Below are 17,129 nucleotides of genomic sequence, written 5' to 3' on the forward strand. Positions count from 1 at the left end.
TTTTAGATGTTTTGGTTACAATATAAAATTTTATGAAAAACCTTGTCTTAAAATTTCAATCATTAGCTATGAAAGTTGAATATTTTATAAATGTTTAAAATAATTTGCTAATTGTCTAGATTATGATGAATTTTGTCAAATTTGAACTTTAAATGCTCATAAATGCTCAAAAAATCGTTTCTATGTATCATTTATATTTTTCAACTTATATTATAACAACTTATAAGCAACCTTGTATTAAATTGTCAAGCTTTTTGACCGAAAGGAAAAAAATTCATTGACACTAGAAAAAACATTTAAGAAATGTAAAATTTCTATATTATATAAATAAGGAACTCAAAAAAAGTTAACATATTTCGAAAATTATACGGTTAGAAGAAAATACTAATACAAACATTTGATGAAAATTTCAAGTAGGGAACTACGGTTATTCGTTCCATGAGAAATCGTTAGTTTACGGGTGTGAATATTCATATCAAAAAAATTTAAACTTCAAACGCTCATAAGAAATTAATTTGATTTGAGTATTTTTTTTTTTACTTATTTCTAACAACAACTATATAATAATTTATTTAGGCGGGATAAATTATTTTACTTTAAGGCGCCAATATAGGCAACTACAAAATATTGTGTAATCTATAGAGCATAATATAGTCGGTCTCCATTGATTAAGTTTATTTTTTTTCAGATCTGTTGTCAGACAATAATTAACTAGACAGTTAATTTCGCCGTGTTATCACTTACAGCGTTTGATCGTGATCACGGTTCATAATAATAATTTACTCTGCAGTCTGTTCGCCGAGAGTTGTACAGTTGCGCACCAACCAAAACACGTCTTACCCTACCGCGGCCACCCAAATCCCTGCAACTCCTCGGCACCACCGCAACCGTAGTGTGCGCGAAGTTACCGCACATTGTCTCGGCGAACAGAGTATAGGCTATAGATATGATTTATAAGAATTAAGAATTATATGGATTATTTCCATCGTGGTATTATATTATACTTCGCACCACGTTTTTTCGGCAACACGATTCGGTGTTGACATTTTAGGTACCTGCCTGAGGTCCTTAGAGTTGGCCGCACAATGTGAAAATGTTGTCAAAAATGTGCAAGTAATTTGGTAATTTGTAAGTACAGCTGTTTTTAATTATCTTCAGAGAGCTTAAATCACCACAAACTTCCGCGAAACTTGGTCGTTTTGGCATTTCAAAGTTTTTCACTATGCCAAAATATCGTTGACAATTCGTAAGTATATGTAAGCACGAATTTAAAACTTGTAAGTCATCCCTCCCTTAATTATCCTTTTAAAGAAGTTGGCCGTGCTTTATCGAGCTTTTTGAAGTTTGACTGTTCCAAATTTGTAAGTATTTGTAAGTACGAATTTAAAATTTGTTAGTCATCCCTCCCTTTATTTAGTGGGTGTCTGTATTCCATTACTAATATTGTGACCGAATCCAAATTAAATCGAACATTGATTAAATTCCCATAATTTTTAAATACTTACATTTGTCAATATTGGATTCCACGAATTTAGATTCAACAAAAATATGATATTTTAGCATTTTTAACCATAATATGGTTTTTAAATATTTTTATATGACCAAAAATAAACCATCAAGTTTATACTGTAATAATTATTAATGATATGGAAATAGGTATTTAATATAGGAGAAGTTATTGTTTAACACTTACAATTTTAATAAATTGCTTCAAGGTTATACATAATACATATTATGTCTATATATATTAATACAAAAAATTGGCTAATTGCAACCGAATTACCATTAAAATTACATTTAAAAAATATGAAATAGATAGTCTGTATTATTTATTTATATATATAAAATACATATATTATTTACATAATACATGTATAACTATAACTATACAATGATAATTGATAGTATGAAACACACACCATGCTCTATATAGATTTTTTTTTAATCAGATGAATAGCTGATATTATAAAGTATATAACTATGAAGATTTACTACTAAACCTAACTTACTACAACATATTAGTTATTGTTACAAAGGATAAACCCTATACGTATTTTTATAAGATTTAAAGAGAAGAACACATAAATTATATCAATTATGTTAGACAAACTTAGAACAATATTCAGTCTTATAATAAAAAAAAATAAATAAATAATTAATACATGATAATAATTTGTATATGATGTAACAAAACAATGTAAGAAAAAATAAGCACTTCTAATAAATGAGATAAAATAGTAATATTATTAATATATAATATAATTTATAAATTTTATTATACCTAGTAAACAATTTTCCTAAAAAAAAATTAGTCAAAAAAAGATTAAAAATTATAACTGGGTTTTAAGTCAAAATAATAAAAGTATTATAAATTATAATTATCATCATAGTAAGTCTAACTAATTAAACATATTATTAAAAAATTATAACTTATTGTAGAACACTTATTTAAAACATTGAAATTTGCAATTGTACTTTTAGTACAAATTAAAAACATAATATTCTTAAATAATTAAATAATTATATAGTTTTTAAACCTTATATTCCAAAAAATATATAAATGTATTAAGCTCAAGCACATATCAGTTTCACTTCCATTTACAATAAATAAAAAAATCATTTTTTTAATATTAAATACAAAAATTTTAATTAGTATTATACAAATTTTAATCTAAATAGTAAAAATCCTATGATATAAACAAAAACGCAAAACATAAATTTTTCAATTTACCATAATAATTGAACAATTCTTGCAAAAATAAAAAGGAATAAATAGTAAATATAATTTTAACAACATGTTATATAAATCTAAACTTTTAATTAGCATTACAATAAATACCCTTAATGAAGCCCAAAGTTAAAAAAAACTCGAACAAAAACAAAACAATTATTAAATAAAAATAAATAAAAACATAAGTCTTTAATACCAATATAGTAATATATAATAAAATGTACAATGAAAGGTCGTAAACATGAGATACATTTTTAATTATATTTTTAATTTTTTTAAATACTTTATGAATAATATGAAGGCATGTAGTTCTATATAAATACATTTAAAATTATTAATTTATTTTAGAATTTATTTTTCATTGTTTTACTTTAAATTATATTTTAAGGATTTATACTAGTTTGTGTAAAACAAATAAAAGTCAAATAAATAAAAACGACAAAGTCCAATTTGTCTAAATTGCATCCTACCCAGACAAGTAAATTCAAACATGAATTTTCTACTTTTTTTTATTCAATTAACTATATTACAATAACAGATGACCAAAAATTAAAATTATATAATTATTAAACCCTATTCAAGTTAAATGTTTTTTTTTTTTTCCTAACAAAAAACCAACTCAGTCTTGAATTCACACCTTTGTTCCTGTAGACATCATAAATAATATACTATTGCAATTTGTAGTTAAATTGATAAACCTCAGTAGGAACAAAGCTGAGAATGTTTAAATCAAACCAGTCAAAATGTGTATCAGTTCTTTTAAAATTAAGGCTACTCAGTCTTATTATTTAACTATGTGAAATGTAACTGGATTATACAAATATAATATTGGCCCCCAAAATAGTGTTTGCTAAAACTAATGAACACATGATTTTCATCTATGATACACTGAGCATTGAGTATAATAAAGCTTCTAACAATGTTTGTGTAACATTATGACATAGAACTGCATGAACACATTAGTTAGTACATTATTTAGAAGTATCAGTGTAGATTATTTAACATTAAATACAGTCTCCTTGGTTTAAATTAACTAAACAAAATATAATATATATGTATATTATTACTACTTAACTACATAATATTTTAACAAGTAGCAGTCTTATGCGGTTTGAGATATCTGTTTCATGAATATTAATAAAAATAATAATAAATGGAGGGAATCATTTAAGTGAAAATAGAGTGGATAAGCATTTGTAATTATTCAGTTATTTACAATCGGTACCTACAATTTTAGGTAGATATTTTGATACAAGGAACTCTTAAATAACGATAATTGAGCAGTTGTCGGGATTAAATGGCATTTATAAAATTTTATCTGATATTAGATGTAAAAAACCACCATTTAATTAGCTACCTGAAACAATGTTTTTGATTTAAATTTTTTCAGACTTGGAATTAACATTAAAATTAAAATTGTAAATAAAATGTACGTAATTAAATCAAGGTTATACCCAAAATTTGCTAGTTTGATTGACCCAAAAAACAAAAACTAAAAATTTTTATAGAATAGTGTCAACATTTTAAAATAATTTAAATTCAAGAGAATATTGAATACAATTTCTCAATTTAACTGTACAACCTTTTCTGCACCAACTGACCCTGGTATGTCTTTTATCATTAACGCAAATTTTAAAATGACATTACTAAAGCTAAAAAAGGTTTGACTTCAAATAGCCTAGAACTAAGATTTGGGTTTTAGTTAAATTCAATTATTGAATTCGGATTGCACATACTGCCCATCCAATGTAAACCACCATTTCAGTCCCTATCGTCGTTACCAGCGGCTAACATGGGTACAGAGGGCGTTTGACTAATAGGCGCCATAATAATTCTAGATGTAGGTGTTGCTTGCATTGATGACTCAGATTTACGAGACACCGATAAATCTTGTGCTTGGTCATCATTATCTGTCGGAGTTGGTGATTGTGTGTCTTCTCTGTGTCCAGCATATTTAATCAGTTCTGGGCTACAAGGTGAGCCTCCATCATCCATCCTATCTGAACGAGGTGAATGCCCATTGTTAGAAGTTTCATGATCTGATTTTATAGGCACTCCAGATAATCCAAGAGCATGATGTAAGAAACCAGCAGTTGCATGTTCCATGGCTGTAGAATGACCTGATTCATCTTCAGCTCCGGACATTTGTCCTGAGAACATAACACTGCTAGTACCTGGACCTAATCCATATGCAAAGCCAAGATTGCCATTATTGACTCCTGATCTACGAAAAGGACGGCTTGTGGTTATACCAAGTTTCTTCACTTTGTCATAAAGGGTACGAGACGGGACTCCAAATTTTCGAGAAGCTTGTAATGCACTCATGCCAGTTCGAACTGCATCTATTGCGGACATAATATCTTGCCGTGTGTACTGTTTGTATCTTTTCCACTCTGGCTTATGAGATGGGACATAAGTTGCAATTCCTGGAGTTACAATACCGCCTGTTTAATGAAGTAAAATATTTTATGTTAATATGTATAGAATTTTGGTAAAATAATACATAATATATATTTAAAGCTGAAAATAGAAGTAAATTAACAAAATAATTACTTTTTGAATCACCATATATTGATTGAGGTGAGGATGAATTATTCATTTTTCCCATCTAAAAAAAAATTTTAATATTTAAAAATGATTTAGGTATACTGTTGACTCTTGGTAATTCAAATTTCAAGAGGAATAAAAATAATTTTGTCTCAACAAAAAAATCATTAATAGTTTAACAGTTTGAAATATACAAATATATATATAACATAATAATATTTACCCTTATCATTTCATCATCATCATTCATTGACATATCAGGAGGATATGGAGAATGAGGTTCTGATCCTTCTATTTTAATCTGCAATAAATGTATCATATTAAGTTTTGTATTTTTGTGAATATATAAAGAAAATATTAAATTAGATACTAACCTTTGAAAATTGGCTGCTATGTTCAGATCCATTAGACTGTGGTCTATGATGTTCCATTGCTTCAGAACCATATAATGGTAGAGCAAGTTGCTGTGAGGAATCTGCTTGTCCCTGTCCGAGTACAGTTCTCAATATAGGTGTATCTCGGCCCATTAACATGCTAGATAATTTCTTGCGACGCAACGGTGACATTCCCGGATGTCCTGCAATCATAGCATCATAACTTCCACCAAACATTGCATTTGTCACTGGTGTTGAAGACAACTGCATGGCAGGCATTGGCCACATCGGAACGTTACTCCTTCCAGGTCTAAGGTCTACTAACGGTGGTGATTTCCCATAATAGTTTTTGTTGTAGAATGGCGATTGGTGAGTAATACCAGTACTATGCGGGGGTGAATCATTGTGCTCATTATTATTGTTAATATTGATGGCGAGATCTTTGGATGCACTCGTATTTCCATCTGGTGATACGTGATTTGGAGAAGAAGTGCTTATTATATTACGGTCTTCGTCAACGGTAGGGGTTGCACTCTGTGGTTGATATGTATTGTCTTGAACGAGTCCTTTAACTTTAAGCATTTCAGCGACCTTCAGCAAAGCCGCTAATTGATCATGAGCAATATTTACTTCACCTTTGTACATATAGTCAAGTATGGCTTTCATTTCAGAATGACCAACGTCTTTCAGCACAACTGCAGAATGTTTACCAGGTACCTCAGCAAAAACTGACTGAAAGTATGACGAACATGCAGCCAATACCATTTTATGACATTTGACAGGTGGTCCACCCTCACAAAACAGTGTAGTATCGGTAAATTCTTCGGATTGAAATAATTGAACAAATACATTTGTTAGATTTGTCTGATGATTATTCCATCTCAAACAGTACTGTTGGTCTTGTCCAGAAATCGTATTCAAATGGTTGTTAGTCATTTTGATAAAATTTTATTTAAAGTCTGTTCATCAATTTGAATTTTCAAAAATCTAAAAATTGAATAAATGAACAAATTAATTATATAATTTAATGATATTTTATGAATCTATTATATAGATAACCTAATATTTATTAATCTAAGTGACAAATTATAATATTAAAAATTGTTTATCTTCTTAATACAATTTAATAGGTATTGGATTACATTAGTATGTATCCTGTGACGACGACTTATATAGACTTCCTATCTATACCTAGTTAGTTATTTAAACTTTTCTTTGTATTATTAATATTATTAAGAAAGATAATATTTTCATTCTGTATACAGTATACACTAAAATATACAATAAGTAATATGTAGGTAGTAGGTACGTATAAAAAAAAATCATGAACTTGTTTGACGACGGTGACCATTGAACAAAATACAAAATATAAATTTAAATATTAACGTCAATCGTTTTACGTTTGACAATACAGGTAAATATTTTTATCATTTGAATTTTGGTTGAACAAAAAAGCCTACGAAAAATAGCAAAAAGCATCACAAATACCATTTCACAAAAATGTAATTCAATTGTATTGCAAACAAATTTGAAATTAAACCGTTTAAATAAAAATGTAACCAACTATGATTGTTTTGACACAATGCCAACTCATTGAGACTAATCTCCAATCCATAAGAGTAATAATTGATGATTCGTCTTAGAAAAAAAAATGTAAATTCCAACATAAATGTGTCTGAATATGTCTCCCGTGCTGGAGAAAACAGAATACACAATTCATTATAATAGTTGCATTAAAAAAAAGACACCTGTATTTTGGTTAACATCGTTTGACATTTGAAAAAAAAAATGAATAAGCGACAGACCATAACATCATTCGTCTACCCTATGGCCTATATCTATGAACCGTATACAACGACAACCCCAATTGTCTACAGTATGTTCTCATAATATAATATAATTTAAAAAAAACATACCATTATTTTTGATAATTTTATTTTTTTATGAATAATGCTTCAAAGTCCGACCACTAATTCCCACACAACAAACATTACCAACTCACAAAAAAATATACAGAGTGTTGACAAATCCCCGAATGTATAGACTATTAAACTAGGTATAGGTATATGGAAATTATTAAAATATTGTATTTTTATTTTATTGACTAGAAATATTGCATAACGTATCATCAAACTTATGTTATATATGAATATAACATATTATATGTAATGTACATTACCTATGCATTTAGTACGGACGTGGTAAAGGGGCTACTCAAAGGAAATAATAATATTCTATATTACAATATTTATATTTTAATTTTCATATTTATTTTTATTATTCCCAAACTAAATATTTTTTTTTATGTTATGATGATTCAACAGTTCAACTACGTATTTTTGTTTAAACCCAAGAAATGTATTCGATAAACAATTGAAACACTCTGTATACACACACGCCCGCATAATAACAAAACGTTTTTTTATACAATAACGGCATCGCGAATACGGAATCGGCCCCAGACATAACAACCCTCGAACGGGACACGGTATTTTAGGTACAGTCCGCCAGACCAGACGGACCCCTCCCACCCATCACAACCAGTGGCAACTATTTTTCACGTTTTAAGTAGGTAGACATCGGCGTGTGTAAAAAAAATTGCGAAACACGACAATCGTGTCTGGAACGTGGGTCTGGCGAAACAGAGGGTGTCTTTCCCATTTTTACCTGCTCACTCGTTGTCTGGAAACACCATAAACCCTTGCCAAAAGTAATAATAATCAAATAAATCATTTGTGTAAAATGATGTGTATTCAAATATTAAACGGTACTTTATGATTATCATACATTATATTTATTTGTTGTTTTTAGTATTATTTTTACTTTTGTCTTCGTTGTGGGCGGGGTACCACTTAATTCAAAAAATTTATCTCATTTGTCGTTTACAAAAGATGTCATGTTTTGACATGCGGAGGTGGACATATCGACCGAGTATCCCGCTGGCTTCATTTTAGTTAACTTTGTCAATCGATGAGTTTATGGTCACCCTTATATACTCAAAACGTTTTGTAAATATCGATCCGTAATTTAATTGATGACAATTGTATAAACAGAAAACTTTCAACCGCCAAAACAACAATTCTTGAGTAGGGACAATTCAATTTTAAGTTAAGTCCGTTTCTAAGTGTTCTCAAGAAAATTAACAAAAATTGTCATTAGTAAATTAATATTATATAATATTTTATAATTTATATCGTTACAACATCATTCATACACATTAAGTATTTCTGATTTCAAAATGTTAAAATAATAAACATTAATAGTATCAATTACAAACCTAGTCTATAAACTACCTATACATACAATGCTTAAATTTACTGAAAACTTAAAACAGTATCCACCCATAACTTTACTGTAATTTATTATATATATACACACATATTATTGTATCGTATTCAAATAAACAACTTGCTAATAATATTACGAGATATTATCATTATAACTATTACTATTACCTATAAAATAAAAATATGAAAAATAGTTCCTGATAGTAGTTTTTTATTTTTTAAATATTTTTTCAGGTAGCATTAACAATCACCGAATATTTAATGAATCAATGTTGAGCTAATTGTCCCTTAAACATGATTAAGTAGGAAATGAATGTTGGTGGATCATTAAATTAATCAATGTTTTACAAGCCCCCGGTATAAGGCTGTTACTAATTAAATGTTAAGAAAAAGTTGAAATGTACCTAATTTTTGTATAATATGAACATCTTAAATGAACACAATAAAAATAATTACACAGACAAAATATCCTTACAATTTAGCTGTAATGACAATTTAATAAATAAAATAGCGAAATTAATTTATTATATAAAATACAATTAATAAACGTAGAATTAAAGAATTTTAGGAAGATCATAAAACCTACTTTTATCACTTTTATGAAACAAAAATGTTATTTTTCAGCATATTATGGTATATTCTTGTCGACGAATTAAATTAAAAATCAATAGTTAAAAATAACGCAATATTGTTCCTAGTATTTTTTTAATAGAACTAAAACTTATATTAGCATTATATTATTCAGAAACCGACTACTATGACAATATAAATTTAGAATTAATGAGTAATTTATTAATGGCACACCCTCAATTACCGATAAGTTGGTGAAAATATTTCAAATAAACAGGAAGCATTCTCCACTCGGAAGCTAAAAATGTACAAGAATACCTATATATACGATTGAAAATAGTAGATAACATTAAATTTAAACTATAGATACAATAATAATTATATGTTTAATTTTTTTATGACAAAAAACAAACCAGCTATTGCAAAAAAAAAAACGTTGTAGTTGCAGTTATAAGCAATAAAGAGACGCGTTTTTACCTATTTATAGCCACGGCCCATAGACATAGTACATATTATTATGTACAGTGTACACTGTACACATTATAACACATTAAAAACAAACGGCAATGGACTATAGAACGCATAAAAATATAATAATTAATAAAAATCCACGATATTTTTTTCATTAAAATAATCGCTATTGAAAAATTATTATTTTATTCTAAAAATTCAAGTACCTACACCCACACCCACCATGCTCATAATCGCTATTTCGTTATCTTGGTGTGTCAAAAATCAATTATTCGTAGAAGCAGATAATTATTATAATATTCTAGAGTTTGAATTTCGCCAATTTATATTTTATCATCAAACAAACCATTCACGATTCACGAACTATGATAGGCGGGAAATTACTAGAATTGTAATTATTTTAAACATAACATTATTATTCGCCCTATCATGATAAATATTTTTATTTTATATTCGTATTAATGGTTTGGTATTAGAAGCAACTAACAAGTATAATATAATTGTATGCTCGTCATCGCGATCGGTGGGAAATAGGAAGTGCGCACGGTTAACCGAGGATAGCGTAGAGGAGGCAGTCGAAAATTAGGTGCGGAGGGGTTGGAAACACACCTTTTCCAGTAAATATCGCTAATAACGCAAAAAATAATTTACTTTCTGACAATTCTTCACCAGAAGTACATCACCGGAACCTAATCATGTACGTGTCTTAGTAAAATTTTATTATTTTCAATTATGGATAGTCTATTATTATTTTTAATACCGATACTACTCATCGACATACAAGTAACATCATAACATTAAAAATGAACAATAAACTGTATGTTGGTACACAAAACTTATATAAAGTTTTCAAATTTAAAACAAAAATTAAATCATATTTTGAATGGTAAAATCAAACAGGTGTCGTGCATATGAATATAATATGACAGGTGTAAGGGTCGTAAACATAGAACACAGTTCGACAGACAGACGATAGCCGATTACACTGATTATTTGTAAAACGACTATCAAAGGAAATGGGTAATGAAAAACGAAGTTTTTTCGAAAATATCCATTATTTGTTGAAATGCTTACGATGTACACAAAAAAGTCCAGTATGAAGTAACAAGCCCTATATGAATATATATTGCAAGAATACAAATATCGAATCGCTAATAGCCATTTATTACCACTTTATTATGTTTTTAGTATCAAAGATAGTCTACATATCCGTTGGTCTAGAGAGACAATGTAAAATATAACAAACCATCTGCAAGTAAAAAAACGGTTCTCATACGGGACATGGGAACGCGAGATATTTTCAGTGACCCGTATAGGGTACATTATTAGGGTTAACCGGTTTATTTGCATAAGCGAATATTTGAATAAAGTAAATGCAACCCGCGGTATCCGGTGATTTCCATAATTAATATTTGGCGGGGAACACTTTCGCCAACCCCGTCAAGTGGCTATATGACCCGCATGCACGGTATAAACTATAAATTAATCGTAACTACGACACGATTTATTAATATACAAAGTGTGTGTAATAAAGTCCAATTAGAACTTGTAAATACGTACCGGGATGCATTTCCTGGGTCAGCGGGAAGACCACTGCAGATTTCTCATCCAGCACACTCCCGAGCAGGCGAATCGACGTGAATTCGGTACGCAAACGTGTTTCGTAATATTGTATTTTAGTATAGACGATAAACTTTTAAAGATAAAAAATAAACAAACAAACGAATAAACAACTTTTATGACATATAAACAACTTTTTTTCTTTCTCGTTTCAGTGTTTTTAGTGAAATAATATAAGAGAAAAATTCAATAGAACAAATTATCTAGTTAAATAATAATTGTCAATAATATTATTATAATAAATAAAACATAATAAATACGAGTATGATATAAAATACATTTAACAACGGCGACGAAAGTGGTGAAAGATAGAAAGAGAGAGTCGTAAGACGTTCGCGGCGGGGGCCGTATACGCGTATCGGTCGTGTTTTCGACTCCGGGCCGACTGTCGGTGTGCGTGACGTGTGTTGGTGTGTGCGAGCGACGTGCGTGTGCAGTGCGGTGGTTGTAACGCCGGCGACAGGGTGCGCCCGAATAAATGCAACTCTCTTTCGGCGAGCAGCGCGCGCGCGTATAATAATGTGCCGCCGCCGCCGCCGCACTCGTATACGCACGCATAATCACGTGCACTCTCTCCCGCTCGCACAAACTCTCCGGCGCAACGTCGCCGCCGCGCACTCTCTCGCACTCTCTCTCCCACCCCGCCACCCGTACGCACGTTGCGACGACGTATCGTTCGCACGCACACGCACTCTCTCTCCCGAAAAAAAAAAAACGGGTTGGTCGGCGGCGGCGGCGGCGCGCATACACTCACTCGCACTCACACACACACACACACGCACGCGACTCACGCACTTTTTTTCTCCCCCCCCCACAGCAACCCCACCCCGCCACGCCGACGAATAGTAGTAGAGTCGTAGTAATAGTTGCGTTTGTGTGTGTACATGCATATAATAATATTATTATACAAGGTGATTCGCCGAGCACGCTCTCCCCAATTTTTCCATTTGATAATGAATTTATTCCGATTTTGGGAATTGTCAAACGTACTTAGAATCCATATTTTTGAATTCTTGAGAATTTTTCGTACTACGACTTGGCGAATGTCCTGTGGCGATACAAACTTTTTTCCTTAGAACCTCCCCCCACTCCTATTGTTTACGGTAAATTATTTAGCGGAAAATAATCTTTTTGAAAACGATAGCGTACATATAGAGTAGTTTTTCGGTTATTAAAATGTTTATACTAAGGATAAAGATCCTTAATAATGGTTAAAACAATTATTGCAAAGTTTATTGGATCCATAGTGATCTAGACATCTATAGTGCTTATTGAATATACTTGGACCATTTTTAAATACTAACTATACTACCATAGCCCCTAATATCTTCCAAACCCATTATTATAGACCATTATTCTTGGTGCACAATTTTACATATTTACAAGACGTGCATGATTTGAAATTAAAAGGGGGGTTCTCGTTTGAAGAGAGCAGTTTGTATCTCCACAGGACACTAAAGACCTTAAGACCTAGGTAGGTAGTAAAAAAAATCTCAAGAATGAGAAAATAATAATAATATAGTCTTTAAGTATATCATATAGAAATTCCTAAAATCAAATTTTGAATAAATTCATTTAAAAATGAAAGATGGGGGTGAGCATGCTTGGTGAATCACCCTGTATATTATATTATGTACGTACAATTCACCATACGTTATCTCTCTCCAGGCGAGAGTGTGTGTGTGTGTGTGTGTGTGTGCGTGTATGTGCACTGCTCCTACTCCGAAAAAAGTCCTACGCGGATGCGTTTGTGTGTGTGTGTGCGTTTTACGCATATCGCATGTGCATGTGCATGTGTGTGTATGCGTGTGTGTTTTGAGTATCCTGTTTTTTATGACTTTTCGTATTTATGTATGTGTGTTTTCGTCTCTCTCTCGGCCGAGCACTCTGCTCTCTTTCCCTCATCACACGTATGTTATACACACACACACACACACAACGATATTTGAATATTCAAACTGGAGTGGTGCCTAAAATTATGTGGAAAAGAAAAGGAAAAATGACACGCGTAACATGTTTTCTGTTTACACACGATTGCGGGATCGTCGTCGTCGTTTTCCGGCCGATTTTTAAGAGATTTTCTACCTGTTTTACCTACCCATTTTCAATGACAACAATAATAATATTTGTTTTTTTTTCTAATAAACTAAAATATTAGGATCGTATTACAACTATTCAGATAAAATTATATATAAAAATGTATTACTCCTGAAATTAATTTTGAATATTAAGAGAATAATTGAACGAATATAAGGATTGACACAATTCGCATTTCCTTTGTTTAAAAACATAATGTTTACACTTCGAAGTTCAAGGTCATCGCAGAAAATAAATGTTATATTCATATTTTTAGATTAATTATAAAATGTAAACAATAAGTAATAGCGTGTGTCTTATTATAAAAATGTATTTGATTCAAGTTGCTTCTTTTGAAAAATAATATTACATTAACTAGTATCTACTCGTGTTTTGACTGCAATAGTGCAGTATACAAATTGCAAAATTAATAAATAATAACGATTAACACTGAATAGTTAGATATACTGATGATGTAAATTAAGATTTTAGTATAATTTTGACAAATTGTAAACGAGCAAGTTTGTTAATCAAAAAACAAATACAGCAATAAGGTTATTAGTGCAAATACAATATGTATTGAACATTTCAACATGTTATTACGTAATTATTAAAATAAAACGTACCATATATTATATTTGTATGAAGTTCAATCATTAAATTGCAACGAGTTCAAACGAGGATAAATGTTTATCCGATTTCACAGTTATTACTTATTAGTTATTATTACCTTGCTTCGAAAATCAATTTCACATACTTTAATTTTGCCACAACGGTGTTTTGAACTATATTGCAATTTGCGGTCGAGAAATAAAAAATAACTGCTGAATAATATGTAGGCCTATCTATACCCGGACATCACGAGCAATATCAATCGATTTAGTGCGGCAATAAATTCAAAACTTATTTTTTACATAAACCGTCTACTCAGGTCTCAGACCTAAGTAGAAAATAATTGTCTACATTACGCTGTTCGCCGACGACGTATAATTGTGTGTGCTTCTAGATAATAGTAATAATAACCTGACCAAATATTAGAACCGATGATCTAATAACATTGTTTTAAAACCCAAGGTTAGTAATAACTAAGAATTAATGATCTGAAATCTAAATCGCATTAATAGGTACGTACTATAAAATAAAAACAAAAACTCACTAAAAAAAGAAATAGGAAACAACTACGAATCTTTCGTTTTGTCATTTTTATTAAGAATTCCGATTATACAAAAATTCTATCGACACAGGCATAAAACAAGCAATACAACTGTTTTAAATTAAGTTCCTAGTGCGAATTAAAGTCTCACATAGAAAATAGTAACATGATAATTTTTACACTATCACAGTTACGATTATTGCCGTTCCTATTGGCATTTTTAATAAAATATCGAATTTAACAATAAAATTGTGTCCTAACAAAATACATCGTATTGAATATTAATAAACGTTTGTAGCCAAATACTTTTCTGTTTTCTTGCGTTTAAGTTGTAGTTATTAGTTTGTCTTATTATAATGTAGTATAATAAATACCATTGATTATAAATACTATTTATATTTAGTATTTATAATCAATGTACATACTAATACTTTATTTATATAAATATTTTTTATCTAATGATCGTAGTATCTATTTATAATTTTTGACACTGCTATTTTAAAATAAATAAAAAAAACCGACAGAAGTGTATATTATGACTTCTGTCGGTTTATACAAATTATAGTTGTATAAATATTATATTATAGTAAAGATTATAGATATCGAATTTTGTAAATAATGTTAATTTTTCAGGAACGTTCAACATAATTTTTAACATAATTTTATGAACTAATTGTTTCCACATACCAAAATTAAAATAGAAACATATTTTTAAATGCACTATATTAACATTTTTATTGTTCTATTCTCATTTTATCTTACTTTTATAATCTATAGTATCATTATTATGTAATATAAAATTATTTCTAGAAATGTTGAATGAAACCAAAATGTTATTGTGTTAGTCGTTATTATCAAATATTTTAATATACTGCAAAAATGAATTGGAATTAAAATATTATATATTATATTTATATTTTGTTTAAGTAGATACGCAATTTATACTAAAATGGAATTAGCATTACAACTTACAATATTATATTTTGACAAAGTATGTTTATATAAATGAAAATCTATGCAATTCTTGGATACAAATGTTTGTATTTAAATGTATAGTTATACAATGTTGACAACAGTTTATTTTAATTCTGTACATTTAACTATTTAGGAAGTACGTTATTCATCACGGAAGGCATAGGTCATGCAATTGTTTGTAAACAAGATTACAATAAAAATCAATTCGGTACATCATGAAAGAAACTGAAAAATGAATTTACAAGATAAGGTAAATATTTAGTTAACAATTTCAGTGTTATGGTCAGCTATAGTCCTTAATTATTACATTTCATTTTTTTACAATTACTCGTATTATATGGTTTCATATGCATGTTGTACACAGTTATGTATTGCTAAATAAATTCGTGAATAAATGCGTTTTCAACGTATTTAGGTAACGATATTAAAAACGATATTTATACGTATCGCCCGGGCCAGGGCTTAAATCAAAATAGCATGACTAGTAGCTACAAGTTATTTTTTGCTCTGCAATGAAAATTGAGGAATCATAGATATTATGTTTTTGTTTATAGTGCAACGGAAAAGTATTTAGTAGCATGAAACATATTTTTTGGAATTTAATTTAAATTAAAAATAGTTATTGTTGATTTACGTTTCTATGGCAATACACAATGCGTAATCGGTCTCGCGAAAATCGGTTAGAAAAAAAACTTGTACCCAGCCCAAAAACATATATCTATGTTAATAAAATCCTTATTCATAATAGTTAAAAAAAAATTATATCACTTCTCTGGAAATCTTTATTTTCGCTAACGGCTAAGCTTTTATTATACTAATCATGTACAAATAGTTTGTACACTTTAAGAAGGTCATCTTAGGATATCTACTAATTAGGTATAATAATAGTACCATACTACCATATGATAATTGAAAATTGCAAAATAATTATAGAATATCATCAAAATTGCCAACCACGTATCACATATTTAATGAGTATCCCGTAGACATAAATCGAGTTTTACATTTGAGGGATGCAAATTTGTTCAGAAAATCGACGGGGGCTATAGGCCTATTAATCTTCCCACTCGTTGTATACAAGTAAGTATTTAAAAAAAAAACAAACATATTTTCAACGTGCAATTTATTAAACGGATTAAGGGTCCGGGCTCATTTTACTGCCACCGCCGCAGTGTGTGGGATCTTAATACAAATAAAATAGTTTTAGATTATAAGAATAAATTTAACAATAATTATTTTAATATAATATACCAATACATTATCAAAATATCCATAATATATTTAGATATAAAAATGTAACATAAAAACTGGCCGAAATGATAGAT

General features: G+C 29.6%; 1 protein-coding gene across 1 annotated transcript; it reads right to left on the bottom strand.

The window, feature by feature from the left end:
• Positions 1 to 1,725: 1,725 nt before the first annotated feature.
• On the bottom strand, positions 1,726 to 12,089 carry LOC132942979 (broad-complex core protein isoforms 1/2/3/4/5-like). The gene is made up of 5 exons (XM_061011719.1): positions 11,541 to 12,089; positions 5,653 to 6,639; positions 5,502 to 5,579; positions 5,285 to 5,339; positions 1,726 to 5,175 (listed from the first exon to the last, which is right to left on the bottom strand). The coding sequence occupies exons 2-5, from the start codon at positions 6,586 to 6,588 to the stop codon at positions 4,493 to 4,495; spliced, it is 1,752 nt and encodes a 583-aa protein (XP_060867702.1). The 5' UTR covers positions 6,589 to 6,639; positions 11,541 to 12,089; the 3' UTR covers positions 1,726 to 4,492.
• Between the last annotated feature and the right edge of the window lie 5,040 nt (positions 12,090 to 17,129).

This window comes from Metopolophium dirhodum, chromosome 4 (genome assembly GCF_019925205.1).
Source record: "Metopolophium dirhodum isolate CAU chromosome 4, ASM1992520v1, whole genome shotgun sequence".
In the NCBI taxonomy this organism is placed as follows: Eukaryota; Metazoa; Arthropoda; class Insecta; order Hemiptera; family Aphididae; genus Metopolophium; species Metopolophium dirhodum.

Coding starts and splice junctions, on each gene's coding strand:
- LOC132942979 (XM_061011719.1), bottom strand. CDS start 6,588: ATGACTAACAACCATTTGAATACGATTTCTGGACAAGACCAACAGTAC. Junction 5,580..5,652: donor ATAGCAGCCAATTTTCAAAG/GTTAGTATCTAA, acceptor CATTTATTGCAG/ATTAAAATAGAAGGATCAGA. Junction 5,176..5,284: donor AATATATGGTGATTCAAAAA/GTAATTATTTTG, acceptor TTCATTAAACAG/GCGGTATTGTAACTCCAGGA.